Source organism: Dipodomys spectabilis, unplaced genomic scaffold, assembly GCF_019054845.1.
Source record: "Dipodomys spectabilis isolate Male_0828 unplaced genomic scaffold, ASM1905484v1 ptg000054l, whole genome shotgun sequence".
NCBI lineage: Eukaryota > Metazoa > Chordata > Mammalia > Rodentia > Heteromyidae > Dipodomys > Dipodomys spectabilis.
The window spans coordinates 13,820,808-13,835,564 of NW_024870731.1; the positions used below are offsets into that span (position 1 = coordinate 13,820,808).

Genomic DNA, 14,757 nt, shown 5'->3' on the forward strand with positions numbered 1-14,757 from the left:
CCCTCTACTGACACAAGTTAAAAAGAAGCTGAGAATTAGATGTTCAGGGACGGAGTTGGCTGAGGGCTGTGAGGTCAAAGGGCTCCATCATCCACCTGCTTGGAGAAGGACTGCGGTGTGGCGTTGGTGAACTTGATTATCTAGGTGAGGAACAGCATAGAGATCATTGTTCTTCTGTGACTTTTTAAAAGCTTTTCTCCCCTCACCAAGTTCACATCACCAGCTCCCCCGTTTCCAAACTTCCTGTGCCCCCTGGCACCCTGATAATGTAAGGGTGATGACAAACTGGACTCTTAGACCTATCTCAGGAGGGAGAATGAGGGAGGGGGTTACTCTGATGAAGCTGCACTGCATCCAGACACAGATCTGTTGAAATCAAGCCCCCTTAGCCCTCTCACTGGTGCTTACAAGTGAACGCACTGATTTCCTCACAGCTCTTTCTGAACAGTAGCTCCTTGTAGGTCCCTTTTCTCCAGAGGCCCTCGTTCCTTCCTGCAATGTCCTTTCCCTATTCCCAGTGTCCGCCACCAGGTTGAGAGCCCCCCCTCACCTCCTTGCCCTTCCTGCCTTCCTCCATTGAGATTTCAAGCCTGCAATGCCCAGACCTGTTCTCTGACCACCCCATTCCTTCAAACAATCGTATCTTTACCAAATCCAAAAACTGCTCCCCACCCTTTGGGCTGCTGACCAAAATTGGTCTTATTGAACTTACCTCTGAGCCTGAAGACATATCAACATGTAGTGTACCCAGCTTTACAAAGCTGAACCATTCACGGTACTGATAATCTACTGGTTTTAAGCCAGAAAGGCTACTCATTACGGATACAATGCTTTGCTTAGTCTTTTTGTGGTATTGCGGGGGGTTGAACCCAGGGCCCTGTGAATGCTAGGCAAGTGCTCTGACACTTGAGCCATAACCCCGTCTTCAAGTATTTATAAAACATGGTTTTGGTGGGATATGGTGTTGTATGCAGAAATCCCAGCACGTAGATATTTGAGGCAAGAGGATCTGGAGTTTAATGTCAGTCTGATCTATGTAGTGAGACTGTTTAAACAACAACAACAACAACAGCAAGCAGTCTTGGGGTTGTAGCTCAGTGGTAGAGTTCTTGCTTATCATATGCAAGGCCCTGGGTTCCATCCTCCAGCAGGTTTAGTTGTTTTTTTGATTTTTGTTTTTTCTTTCTTGGTACTAGGGCTTGAATTCAGGGTTTCATGCTTTCTAAGTTTGCTTGTTCAGCTGGTGCTCTACTACTTGGTTCATGCCTCTTGTTCACCTTTTTGCTACTTATTTTGGAGATGGAGTCTCAGGGTGTTTTCTACTCTCGTTGGCTTTGAACCACAATCCTTAACTCTTCGACTTCTGATAGGTAGGATTACCAGGGTGAGCCATTGGCTTAAAGCTTGGTTTTCTGTACTTCTGACCCTCAGACCTATGAATCCTGGATCTATGTTTAGATCCCCAGAGAAGGCTTTTGATGTGGTGAATTTACTTGTATAGAAACATTATAACTTGGCCTATCATGACTAGACTCAGGTTAAAAAGTTCTGTTCTTAGAAAATATATCTTAAGGACGGGGAATGTGACTTTAGTGGTAGAATGCTTGCTTAGCATGCATGAAGCCTTGGGTTCAGTTCCTCAGTATCACATAAACAGAAAAAGCCAGAAGTGATGCTATGGCTCAAGTGGTAGAGCACTAGCCTTGAGCAAAAGAAGTCCCAGGATTGGTTAAAAAAAAGAAAAGGAAATATATCTTAACTTTTTTTTTTTTTTTTTTTTGGGTCCAGTCATGGGGCCTGAACTCTGGGCCTGGGCGCTGTCCCTCAGCTCTTCAGCTCAAGGCTAGCACTCTACCACCTGAGCCACGGTGCCACTTCCAGCTTTTTTTTTTGCTTATATGGTCCTGAGGAATCAAACTCAGGGCCTCATGCATGCAAGGCAAGCGCTCTACCACTGAATCACCTTCCCAGCCCCAACATTTTTTATTGTTAATAAAAAGGTGATGTACAGAGGGGTTGCAGTTATATAAGTCAGGTGAAGAGTATATTTCTTTTTGGACAATGCATTTTTGTTTTGGTGCCAGGACTGTAGCTTGAGCTCAGGACCTAGGCAGTATCATTTAGCTTTTTCCACTCAAGGCTGGTGTTCTACCATGTGAGCAACATCTCTACTTCTGGCTTTTTTTTTTTGGGTCCGGTCGTGGGGCCTGAACTCTGGGCCTGGGCGCTGTCCCTCAGCTCTTCAGCTCAAGGCTAGCGCTCTACCACTTGAGCCACAGCGCCACTTCCGGCTTTTTTCTTTTTTGCTTATGTAGTGCTGAGGAATCGAACCCAGGGCCTCAGGCATGCAAGGCAAGCGCTCTACCACTGAGCCATCTTCCCAGCCCCCACTTCTGGCTCTGGCTTTTTGGTGTTAATTGGAGATAGGAGTCGCATGGACTTCTCTGTCTGGGCTGGCCTCAAACTATGACCCTCAGATCTCAGCGTTAAGCCACCAGCATTGGGCTATGATACGTCATTTGAATACAATAGCTCCTGGCCCTGTGTTAGCCTTGGATAAGGAAGGATAGGTCTTAACAACATTGAGGGTTTCTAGTTTTAAGTAGATTTTGCGAGATGTCAATCTTACAGGGATCCAGACATTAAATTTTGCCTTACAGACTCAGTTGTGCATTCTAATGGGGTGAAGGGAACACCTGGTTTTCAAGTGGGGAGCATTGGAAGTTCCTGGATGACTTCTTACACTTGTTCCTTTGATCTTGACTTTAGCTGCCCATGTTTCCCACCTGGAGAATGTGTCAGAGGAAGAAATGAACCGACTCCTGGGAATCGTGTTGGATGTGGAATATCTCTTCACCTGTGTGCACAAAGAAGAAGATGCAGATACCAAACAAGTTTATTTCTACCTGTTCAAGGTGAGATTGTCACATTTTACAAGGCTTAGCTCCTTAGTCTTCAGGTATGCTCAGCCTCCACGTGTCACTGCATGGGGGTGAAGGCTTGGGTTCACTTGCATTGGGCTTCTAGGGTTTGCTAAAGCTCTGTGTGTGTGTGTATGTGTGTGTGTGTGTGTGTGTGTGTGTGTGTGTGTGTGTGTGTGTGCACGCCTTGGTACTGGGGCTTGAACTCCAGGCATGGGTGCTGCCCTTGAGCTCTTTGTGCTCAAAGCTGGCTCTCTACCACTTGAGCCACACTTCCACTTTGGGATTTCTAATAGTTAACTGGTGATAAGAGTCTCATGGACTATCCTGCCTGGGCTGGCATTGTTGAGCGATGATCCAGGTATCTCAGTCTCCTGAGTAGCTAGGATCACGGACGTGAGCCCTCTCTGCCCAACAAGCAGGCATTTCTCCATGACAGGGTCTCTAAAATGCCCCGCCATACTTTGGACCCACTGTTCTTCTTCCCAGTTGTCTGCAAAATTGAGTGTTTTTGGTGGTGAGTGGCAGGATTTTACTCTGTGGCTCAGAGGGCCTTGAATTTATCTTCCTGCACCAGCCTCCCATATACTGAGGTTATACATACCACAGCAGATCACAACAAACTGCTAGAATCAAATACCTTGATTTTCATGAGATTGTAGATTTCTTTCTAGCCACCCAACAAATATTTACGGGACATCTGTCATGTGCATGGCCCTAACGAGTATGAGGGACAGGTCAATGGACAAGACAAAAATCTTTCCCATCCTGGAGCTTACATTTTAGACAACCAACAAGGCAACGGGATATCCTCAGGCAGAGATGAGCATTGGGGAGAGAAACAAAGTGTGGTAGGGTAAGTAGAGTCAGGATGGCTAGCCTGGTGGCCGGCAGGGGCACGGCAGAGGGAGGGACTTAGGAATGCCTGTCAGGGAGATGGAAGTTGAGCAGAAGCCTGAGTGGGAGCTAGGCCCCATCTCTGCCAGGGACTGGGCAGACACCTTCCAGGCAGGTGGAACAATATCCAGACTGGGTCTCAGGCAAGCACAGGGTGATGCAGGAAGACCAAACCAGCATGGTGGAGTCCAGTGAGCTCTGTCTTCACTTATGACTTTCCAGCATGGTCTTGGCATGTTACCCGCTGTCCTCTGAGCCTGGCTGACCCTAGTCACTCAGTGCTGTCTCTCCTCGGAGCTGCCTGTCTGCCAGGTTCTCCTGCTGTCTGTGAGGGTCACAGTGGCTCAGTATTGCCCACACATCTGCATCTCCTCAAGCTTCTACTCACACTCTGGTGTGAGAGGGACTTTGGTAGCGAGATGGACAGAAAACTTCAGCTTGCCAAAATAGGTTCATAAAGGAAGCCAAGAGGAGGATCATGAAAACAACCAACAGAGCTGCCATTGAGGGCGTGGAAATGAGACTGTATTGTGTAACCTTTCTAAGGATGTCAGAGAGTTAAACACAACCACTCAGAATTTATGGCCAAGGAAAGTTTGCCTCTTTTATTTGTTTGTCTTTTGAGACTTGGTCTTGCTCTAAAGTCCACCTAGGCTGACCTCCATCTCTTCTCTCCACTTCCCAAGTGCTGGGATTATAGACGTATACCACCTTGCCTGGAAAGTTTGCCTCTTTAGATAAGAGGTGTTGTGTATAGTGGACAGTTAATAAATTGAATATCGGGGAGTTGAAACATGTTTTTTTTTTTAAATTTTGGAGGGAGAACAGATGATTATAGATAGAAGGGTGGAGAAATAAGAGTCATAATGCTCAATGTACATATGTGAGAATGGAACCAGGTAAATTGAAGGGATGAGTGGGGTTGGAAAGCCAGGATGGAGAGGAATGGTAGAAGGAGTCACATGGATCAAGATACATACTTATAAACTGATTTGTTGAATTGAAATCTCTTTAATTAAAGATAATTTTAAAAAAGAGTAGGTTAAAAAAATAAAGAAATGAGAGATGTGTCTGGGCTCTGATGGCTTGTACCTGTAATCCTAGCTACTTAGGAGGCTGAGATCTGAAGATCATGGTTTGAAGCCAGCAAGGGCAGGAAACTTAACTACTCAAAAAAGCTGGCAGTGGTGCTGTGGCTCAAGTGGTAGAGTGCTTGCTTTGAGCAAAAGCAGCTGAGAAGCAGTGCCCAGGCCCTGAGTTAAAGCCCAGGACTAACAAGAAAAAAAAAAAGAAGTAAGAGATGTGTTGTATTTTTTTATGTGTATATTTGTGCCCATCCTAGGTCTGTTTTTGGGGGGGGGAGTGGGGGGCAGTCCTGGGGCTTGAACTCAGGGCCTGGGCACTGTCCTTGAGTTTCTTTTTGCTCAAGACTAGCACTTAAGCCACAGCACCACTTCTGGCTTTTTCTGTTTATGTGGTACTGAGGAATGGAACCCAGGGCTTCATGTATGCTAGGCAAGCACTCTAAGGCTACATTCTCAGCAGCCCAATCCTAAGGCCTAGGCACTCTCCCGAGTACGCTACCACTTGAGCCACAGATCCACTTCCAGCTCTTTGGGGGTTAATTGAAGAATCTTGTGGACTTTCCTGCTGGGGCTGGTTCAAACCACAGTCCTCAGATCTCAGCCACCTGACTAGCTAGGATAACAAGCCTGAGCCAATGGTGCCCAACCTATAATTTTTTTAAAATTATTAAATAGTTGTGCAAAGATGACACAATTCTGTAAGTCAGGTTATGAAAACAATGCAAATGCAGTTCTATCATATCCAATATACGTTATGTAAAAATTAACTATATGACCTGAGGGTGGGATGGTGGGGAGAAAAACGGCAAGGGTGGGGGAGGGGGGGAAGGGGAGGGACTGTAGGAGGATGACATTGATCGAGAATCATTGTAATTTTTTTAATGGGTAAGTTTTCTATAAAAATTGAGAAGTCATTTCTCAAAATTTTTGTTAACATAAATTAATTGTACAAAGGGTCTTCATTGTTCATTGTAATTTTTCCATCATGAATGTGATGTACTTGAACTTCACCTCATATCTATTACTTTTTTCTTCTTTGTTTCTTTCTTTTTTTCTTCCTTTCCCTCCCTCCCTTTCTCCCTCTTTCCTTCCCTCCCTCTCTCCCTCTCTCCCTCTTTCCCTCCTTCCTTTCTTTCTTTCCTTCCTTTCCTTTCTTTCTTTTCTTCCTTTCCTTTCTTCCTTTCCTTCCCTCCCTCCCTCCCTCCCTCCCTTCCTTCCTTCCTCCCTCCCTTCCTTCCTTCCTTCCTTCCTTCCTTCCTTCCTTCCTTCCTTCCTTCCTTCCTCCCTTCCTTCCTTCCTTCCTTCCTTCCTTCCTTCCTTCCTTCCTTCCTTCCGGCCCACCCGCCCGCCTTCCTGCCTGCCTGCCTGCCTGCCTGCCTGCCTTCTTCCTTCCTTCCTTCCTTCCTTCTTTCCCTCCTTCCTTTTCTCCCCCTTCCCTTCCCCTCTTCTCTCTTTCTTTCCTTGGTACTGGAGTTTTAACTCAAGCCCTTAAACCTTGGCAGGTAGGTGTCTACCATTTCAGCTGTACCTCCAATTTTGCTTTTTAGCTGGTTATTTTGAAGATGGAGCCTAGTGAATTTTACTGTCTGAACTGGCCTTAGCACCAAGACCCTCCAGATTGCAGCCTCCTGAGTAGCTAGAATTATAGGCATGTACTAGAGAAATAGGAGGCTACAAGGTAGAGAAGTGTTTGTTTTTTTTTTTGAATGTCTATTTTGCTGAACAATTTATGAGTCACCTGCAAATAAACTAATGCAAAGAACACCCCCTGCTCCTTTTTTTGTGAGGAGCTCACCTTACTGGAAACTTATGAAGCTTCAGGTATGGTTAGATACAGGCACTTCCATGAGGTGTTTGGGACTCTAGCTTTCTTTTCTCTTTATTTCCTCTCCCCTCTACTCCCCTCCCCTCCCTTCTGGCACCTTACAGTATTGCCCACCTTACAGCAGCGGGCATTGAACCTATTACTGAATAGGTCAGGAACTAGTTCCTGAGCTTCCTCCTCAGCCCTCTGATGATGATTTTTATAGGACAAGTCATAATTAAGTTTCTTATTGAGCTTCATGTTTTGCCTTGGTTGCTGTGAATCTCAGTACAAATTCTGTATCTAGTTACTATAGGGTTTTTCTTTTCCTGAACTTATTATTATTTGATCTATACTTTTTCCTCTTGTTTCATTAGCTATTTTTTTTTCTTTATTGTACTAATAGGGGTTTGGAGGTGGATAGAAGACAAGACTAGAAGGGGGCATTCTAGTTTTTAAGTTTTGGAAAGTTATTAGAGTGAGAGAGAGAGAGGAGAGAGGCGGGGAGGGAGCTGAATTCCCACAGCCATCAGCAGCCACCGGACCACTCCAGGTGATAGCTTGTTGACATGGCTGTGAGGCCTGGCCTGAGTCATCAGATTGAAGCCTGGCAGCGTCTTACTATTTAGAGCTTCTTTGGGAAAAGATCTTAGTTGGAAAACAAGGTCTGCATGGCTGCAGCTATGATTTGTGTTGGCCCCAAGCTCCTGGCAGCTCCTCTGCCCTCTGGAAGCGAAGGTGGTGTCAGCCTTTCCATCCTCCCAGCCTCCTTGGTTCCTAGCCAGCCAAGCAGGCCAGAAAGCTTTGCCCTGCTTAGGAGTTTATTTTTTCTCTGTTTCTTTCCTACTCTATGATTAAATAACAGTGTAACTACATACTATATTTGCTTCGAAGAACATAATCCAAACTATACTTTATTCTCTCCACCCCCCCCCGCACCCCCCCCCCCCCCCCCCCCGTCCTTCTTTTGGTGTGCCAATACTTGGGTTTGAACTTAGGGCCAGGATGCTGTTCCTTAGTTTTTTAACCCAAGGCTAGTGCTCTACCACTTGAGCCACAGCTCTGCTTCCAGTCAGCTTTGTGTGTGTGTGTGTGTGTGTGTGTGTGTGTGTGTGTGTGTGTGTGTGTGTATGCGTATGCATGCTTGCATGTGCCAATCCTGGGGCTTAAACTCTGTGCCTGGGCTCTGTCTTTGAGCTTTTGTGCTCAAGGCTAGTGCTCTACCGTTTGAGCCACAGCTCCACTTCCGGGTTTTTTGGTGGTTAATTGGAGACAAGAAGCTCATGGAATTTCCTGCCTGGGCTGGCTTTCAACCTCAACCTTCAGATCCCGGTCTCCTTTATAGCTAAGATAACAAGTTAGAGCCTTGGAACAACCTACACTTTCAGCTTTTTGGTGGTTAAAGGAGATAGGAGTGTCATGGACTTTCGTTCTGCCTCAGCTGTCCTTGAACTGTGACTCAGATCTCAGCCTCCTGAGTAGCTAGGGTTATAGATGAACCCAAGATCTCACTTAAAGATCTCACTTTGTAGTCCAGGCGGGCCTTGAACTAAGATTAATGTGTTCTCTTAATATGTTGAATGAGAAATAAGTCTGAGGGGAAGGAATAGATGGGATGGGGGCGGGAGATGGTGTAAGGGGAAACTGATCAAGAAGCACTGGGTGCTTAGATGGACATATTAAGTTGTAATCCCTGGTACAGCCATTTGAAGTTCAGAAAATAAAAATAAGATGCTTGTAGGTTTATGCTTTGTCATTTTGTAGATGGATACATTGAGTTAAATACCTCCCCACCTCACATCATTTTATTTCCAAATTCAAAACTTGGGCCAGGTTCCTAAGTGGTCATGTTTAACTCAGAAAAAAAAAAAAAAACTGGCACCAAGAATTACTTACAATTAAATGTGATGATTTGTTTTTATATGTTCTTTTTCTTTTCTTCTTTTTTTTTTGCCAGTCCTGGGGATTGAACTCAAGGCTTGGGCACTATCCTTGAGCTTCTTTTGCTCAAGGCTAGCACTCAACCACCTGAGCCACAGCCCCATGTCAGGCCTTTTCTGTTTATATGGTACTGAGGAATTGAACCCAGGGCTTCATGCTTGCTAGGCAAGCACTCAACCACTGAACCACGTTCCCAACTCTCACCTTTATATGTTCTTAAGAACACATACAGTGCTTATCTTCTTTGCAAATTTACCTTTTGTAAAGATGGACAGAAAACACAAGAGGGATTGGTAAGGGTTCTGTCTTCATAGCTTAAGATACTGCTAGGAGTTTAGGTCGTTGTAGGACACAGCTCTGTGGTGCATCTGAGCATTCTTTTTTAATTTTTTCTGTCTTTTTCTCTCCCCTTCCTTCCTCTCCTCTCCCCTCCCTTTCCCTCCTCTCCCTTCCTCCCAGTTCTGTAGCTTGAACTCAGAGTCTTAAGTTCTCAGGGCCTCAAGCTCTCATTCAAATCCAGCCCTTTCTACTCATGGCTCATGCTGTACCACTTAAGTCATGCCTCCAGTCTGGCATTTTTCTGATTGAAGATGAAGTATTGTGAACTCTTCTGCAGCTCTGGCCTTGAACCTCACTTATCTGAGCTCACCTCCCTAGGATTAGCAGTATGAGCCACCAGGCCTGGCTGTGTCTGGTCATTTTTTAACCTGAGGATTCATCAGTTTCCTTTTGCTCCGGAGAAAATGGTGTGCTTGTTTCATTTTTATTAAAAGGGCAGCAAATGGGAAAAAGAGTGGAAGATCTACATAGGTACAGGGCCATCTTGTGACAGGCATATAGCATGCTCAAGCTAAGGTTGAAGGAAAAGCATTTCAATTTCAAACTTATTTTCAACTTAGTCCTTGGTAAGTGGTTCTGTGTTCCCTTTTCTTTATTTCCTCTCAGAGGGCTCTAAATTCCAGTGGCAGGAATTAAGAGCAGCGATTTTGTTTTGTGGGTATCAAGAGATGCCAGAACACTTGGCCTGCCTTCTGCAGATGGAGGAGAAATGAAAATAGACGGCTACAGTCAATGTTGCTTCCGGAGGCCTTGCAATATCTCCCTTTCCAACCTGGCTGGGCCTGAGCTGGGGCCTTGGGTTATGCATAAGACATACAGCTGCTGTAGTTAACTCCTCTTCCTGCCGCCACCACCACCACCATCATCATCATGATTATTTATTATCTTTAAGTAGTTGTGGAATAAAGGGGTTTCAGTTCACCTTGTCAGTGTGTAAGTACAATGCATCTTGATCCTTGTGTTCTGAAGAGAATCCTACTTTTTTCAGTGTCTAAGGGAGACAATACTCCAAGCTGCAGCTTCAGCAGACTAGTGGTGCCTGGTAGGGCATCTGGTACTTTGTCCTGGGTTCTCTAGGCTGCTCAGATCCTTAAAAAATATCTGGCACGTTGTAGCTGTGGTTATGGGCATGAAGACACATTTGCATTATCTGATAGCTTGCCTTTTTGATTTAAGGATTTATTGACATATGGTTATGATAAATAGAATATGATAACTTCTTTAAAGGCTGTGTGTGCAAATGAGAGAGAATTAATTTTAAAAAATGATTCCTTTGCAGCTCTTGAGAAAGTCTATTTTACAAAGAGGAAAACCTGTGGTTGAAGGATCCTTGGAGAAGAAGCCCCCATTTGAAAAACCCAGTATTGAGCAGGTAAAAAGATGAGAAGCTGTTTTGTTTTATGTCACCCTTGGGTCCTGAACTCAGGGCCTGAACAATGGCCCTTAGCTTTTTGCTCAGGGCTGGAGCTTCCACTTCCAGCTTTTTGGTGGTTAATTGGACATAAAAGTCTCATGGATTTACCTGCCAGGGCTGGCTTTGGACCGTGCTTCTCAGAGCTCAGCCTCCTGAGTAGATAGGATTGTAGGCACAAGCCACCAGCAACTGGTTTAAGAAGCTGTTTTTTGGTCTAATGCTACAGTTTTTTTTTTCCCTTTCTTTTTCTTTGTATAGTGCTGGGAAGTTACCTCAGGTCCTTGCGTATGCTAAAAATACCTCTGAGATACATCTCTAGGGTAAAGATCTTAGCCTTCTCTCTGTCCATTTCTCTATACATTTTTATCTTCCATTTTCCATCCTAGTTTGGAGATGTTCACCAAATCTGTAGAAATTATCTTGGATCACAAATACAGACCTCGCTTTAAGTTGTTCAAGTTCTTATAGACTTAGACTTCAGTAGGTGTCTGGGAAAGAAAATAAATTACAAAGACCCAGCAATTAGTAAGAACTTTTTCTTCTTGTCCATGTCTCAAATTTGTCTTTGTTCCTTTTGTTTGCCACTGTCTGAAAAAAATCCTACTGAGTGAATGTAGTGGTAATGTGAAAAATGTAAGTCTAGCAGAAAGAGTAAAACAAGAAAGGAGCATTTGCTGCTAGAAATTGACTTTCTGCCCCATTATGATTCTGGGAAGGGAGCCACTTTACACAGAAAGTCAGGTTAAATGTGTAGATGTTTTCTGTTATGTGTTGTGGGAAGATGCATGGTTATTTTAATCCTTGTTTGGTGAATCTCAAAACACTTAGGACTGAATTTCTTCTTCTCTCCCTCTTTCCTTCACTCCCAGCTTCCCTTTTTCTCTCCCTCTCGCCTTCTTTCCTTCCCTCTCTCTTTCCCTTCCTCATCCCTTCTTCTTTCTTTCTTCCTCTTCTCCCTTCTCCCTCCCCCGCCTTTTTTTGTGGTGCTACAGATTGAACACAGGGCCTCACTTAGGCTAGGGAAGTGCTTTCTAGCCACCCACACCCTCAGCTCCTGGATTGATACATTTTTTTCCTTCTTTTTTGGTGCTAGTACTGGGAGTTTGAAATTAGGACCTTTGGGTTGTTCAACTGGAGCCTTGGCTCCCACTCTTGTCTCCCCAAAGCAGCTTTTCTCTGCTTATTTTGGAAATGGAGTCTCTTCCTAGGTGGGCCTCAAACCTCAGCCCTCTAAATCTCAATCTCTCCAGTAGCTAGGATTACAGGCATGAGCCACTGGTACTCAACCACAGCTTTGTTTGAAAAAGTGCTTTAGGGGCTTGGAAGGTGGCTTAGTGGTAGAGCACTTGCCTTGCATGCATGAGGCCCTGGGTTCGATTCCTCAGCACCACATAAGCAGGAAAAAAAAAGCCGGAAGTGGTGCTGTGGCTCAAGTGGTAGAGTGCTAGCCTTGAGCTGAAGAGCTGAAGTACAGCGCCCAGACCCAGAGTTCAGGCCCCACGACCAGACCCTCCCCCTCCCCAAACAACAAAAAAAAGGAAAGAAAAAGTGCTTAACTTGGTATAAGATTTTTTTTTCTTCTGATATGATTAATAATAAAGTTTTAAATTTGTAGTGGTTCAGTTCATGGGTAGGTGTGGTTTGTTTATTTATTTATGTATTGGTTTTAACGTTCTTTTTTTTTCCTTTTCTTATTATTTTTTTTTTTTTTAAATTTTCTTGAGAGAAGCTATGTACTTTAGGCTGACCTGGAGCTAGACTCTCCTTGCCTTCACCTCCTGAGTTCTGGAACTACAGATGTGTGTCACCATGCCTGGCTAGAAATTTTGTTTAGTTCAGCAGAAGATAAAATTCTGATTAAATTTTTTACAAAGAAAAGCTTTATAATTATCCAAGAACTGCATTATATGTGAATGACTCTGCTGGTAGTAGGATTTATTCTTCCGAAGAGCTATAATTTATTTTTTTAACTTTTATTTCTTTTTGTCGGTTGTGGGCTCGAACTCTGGGCCTGGGCACCATCTCTCAGCTCTTCAGCTCAAGGTGAGCACTCTACCACTTGAGCCACAGTGCCATTTCGTTTTTTTTTTTTTTTTTGGTGGTATATTGGAGATAAGAGTCTCATGGACTTTCCTACCCAGGCTGGCTTTGAACCATGATCCTCAGATATCAGCCTTCTGAGTAGCTAGGATTATAGGCATGAGCCACTGGTGCCCAGCAATTTATTGTTTAAAAGATTGTACTGGGGCTTGTACTCAGGGCCTGAGTGCTGTTCGTTAGCTTTTCTATTCAAGTCTGGTGCTCTTCCACTTACCACAGCTCCACTTTCAGGTTTTTTTTGGTGGTTAATTGGAGATAAGCGTCTCACCAACTTTTCTGTCTAGTCTGGTTTCAAACTGCAATCCTCAGAGCTCAGCCTCCTGAGTAGCAAGGATTATAGGTGTGAGCCACTAGTGCCCAGATAGTTCATGGTTTTTATTTTTGCATTAATGCCTCAGGATTGAAGCAAACACAGAATAACCACTCCTAGTTTTTTCTATCTTGATCTCTTTTCTACACTGACCTCGGGCACGATTCTCTCAGGACATAGTTGTTTCCTTTCAAGGCCAGAGGAGAAAACTTGGTGAATTAAAAAAAAAAAAAATCTGTTCTTTAGTGATAACCCCAGTGGTTATAGATGCTGGTTATAGACGCAGGTGTTTAGAATCATGTGATTGCATAGCTTCAAGAATAATTTGCTCTCCGTTTCAGGGTGTGAATAACTTTGTACAGTACAAATTCAGCCACCTGCCCTCCAAAGAAAGGCAAACAATCATTGAGTTGGCAAAGATGTTCCTAAACCGCATCAACTATTGGCATCTGGAGGCGCCGTCTCAGCGCCGACTGCGCTCTCCCAATGATGACATTTCTGGATACAAAGAAAACTACACAAGGTAAGCTGGTGATGAACCCTTCGCCCGCAGCGGCCTCACAGAGCATGCAACAGACAGGAAATTACTGTGTTCCTCTGTGAGTGGAAGGTTGTCCAGTTATGATGGTGATTCCAGCCATTTGGACAGATGTTTGTATAATGAAGCTTTCCATTCCTGTCACAGTGTTCTAAGGGTCACGAATGGAGATCCTCCATCCAGACCTATGCCATCCAATATGATTGTTTCCTCAGGTGGCACTTGTAAACACTAGAGTGACCGCTTGAGAAGGGGCTAGAGTGACTTGAGATTTCATCTTTAAAAATTCCGTATGTGTATATAAAGTACTTTATTCATGTTCATTCCTAACACTTTCTTCTTCTTCTTCCTCCTCCTCCCCTTCCTCCTCCTCCTCTCTTCCACTTCCTTCTACTCCTCCTCCTTCTCTTCCTTCTCTTCCTCTTTGTCCTCCTCCTTGTCTTCCTCCATTTCTTCCTCTTCTGTGAGGAATCTTGAGATGTGCTCAGGTTGGTGTCTCAAAGATATGATCTTCCTACTTTAACCTCCTAGATGCTAAGACTGCAAGTGAGTGCTACATGCCCAGCTTGAATTGAAAGATTACACATGTGTGAATGTCACACGACACACATACAGTAACTTTTATATTTTTTTATTGTCATAAAGGTGATGTACAGAGGGGTTACACTTACATAAGTCAGGTAATGAGTACATTTCTTTCTTTTTTTTTATTGTAAAGATACTATACAGAGGGTTACAGTTACATGAGTGAGGTAATGAGTACACTTCCTCTTGAACATTGTTACCCCCTCCATTGTTTTCCCCCTACCATCCCCTCCCTCCCTCCCTTCCCATTTCTTTTTTTTTTAACAAAACAAACTTGTTTATTGCTTAGGAAATCCAATAATGCATTCCATATTTAAGAGAGCATTCAGTGTCAATAGTGTAGTTGGCATACTAATCAAATACTTTACGACCAAGTAGTTACATGACACTTGACATTTGAAAAGGATTTTATAATAGTAATGCATTTGTGAAGCTCCAAGAGTTAAGTAATCTGTATTCTTATTTTTTTTCCAAATTCTTTATTGTGATTAAGTGATTACATAACTTCCCAAATTTCACAGTATTGTGGGATAGTGATGCTTAGTTAAAGTCACGAACACATTCTAACTTTCATGGGGCAAATTGTCTATCGTGCTCTATAACATTTGTGAGTTCTAGGAGCTTTGCGATAGTTATTTCTTCCACATCGGGTGATATGTACATTTCTGTTGTTTTGCATCTTGTCAGCTGTTCCCTCTTTCCCACTGGTTCCCTCCCTCCTATCGCTGCCATTGAGTTGCTTAGTTCATTTTGGTCAATGTCCAGTGTAGCTGATGGGTCCTGCTGTTGTATGTTTTTCCCTGATTCCCTCTAGTTCTGTGTC

The 14,757-nt window shown here is 43.9% G+C and overlaps 1 protein-coding gene across 1 annotated transcript in view; it reads left to right on the plus strand.

Moving 5' to 3' along the window:
• Kat2b (lysine acetyltransferase 2B) overlaps positions 1-14,757 on the plus strand; it is a 104,216-nt gene that overhangs the window by 49,984 nt on the left and 39,475 nt on the right. Inside the window, exons 3-5 of the mRNA XM_042679890.1 lie at positions 2,770-2,915; positions 10,267-10,359; positions 13,153-13,334. Coding sequence (XP_042535824.1) covers positions 2,770-2,915; positions 10,267-10,359; positions 13,153-13,334 — 421 coding nt within the window. The remainder of the gene's footprint in view (positions 1-2,769; positions 2,916-10,266; positions 10,360-13,152; positions 13,335-14,757) is intronic.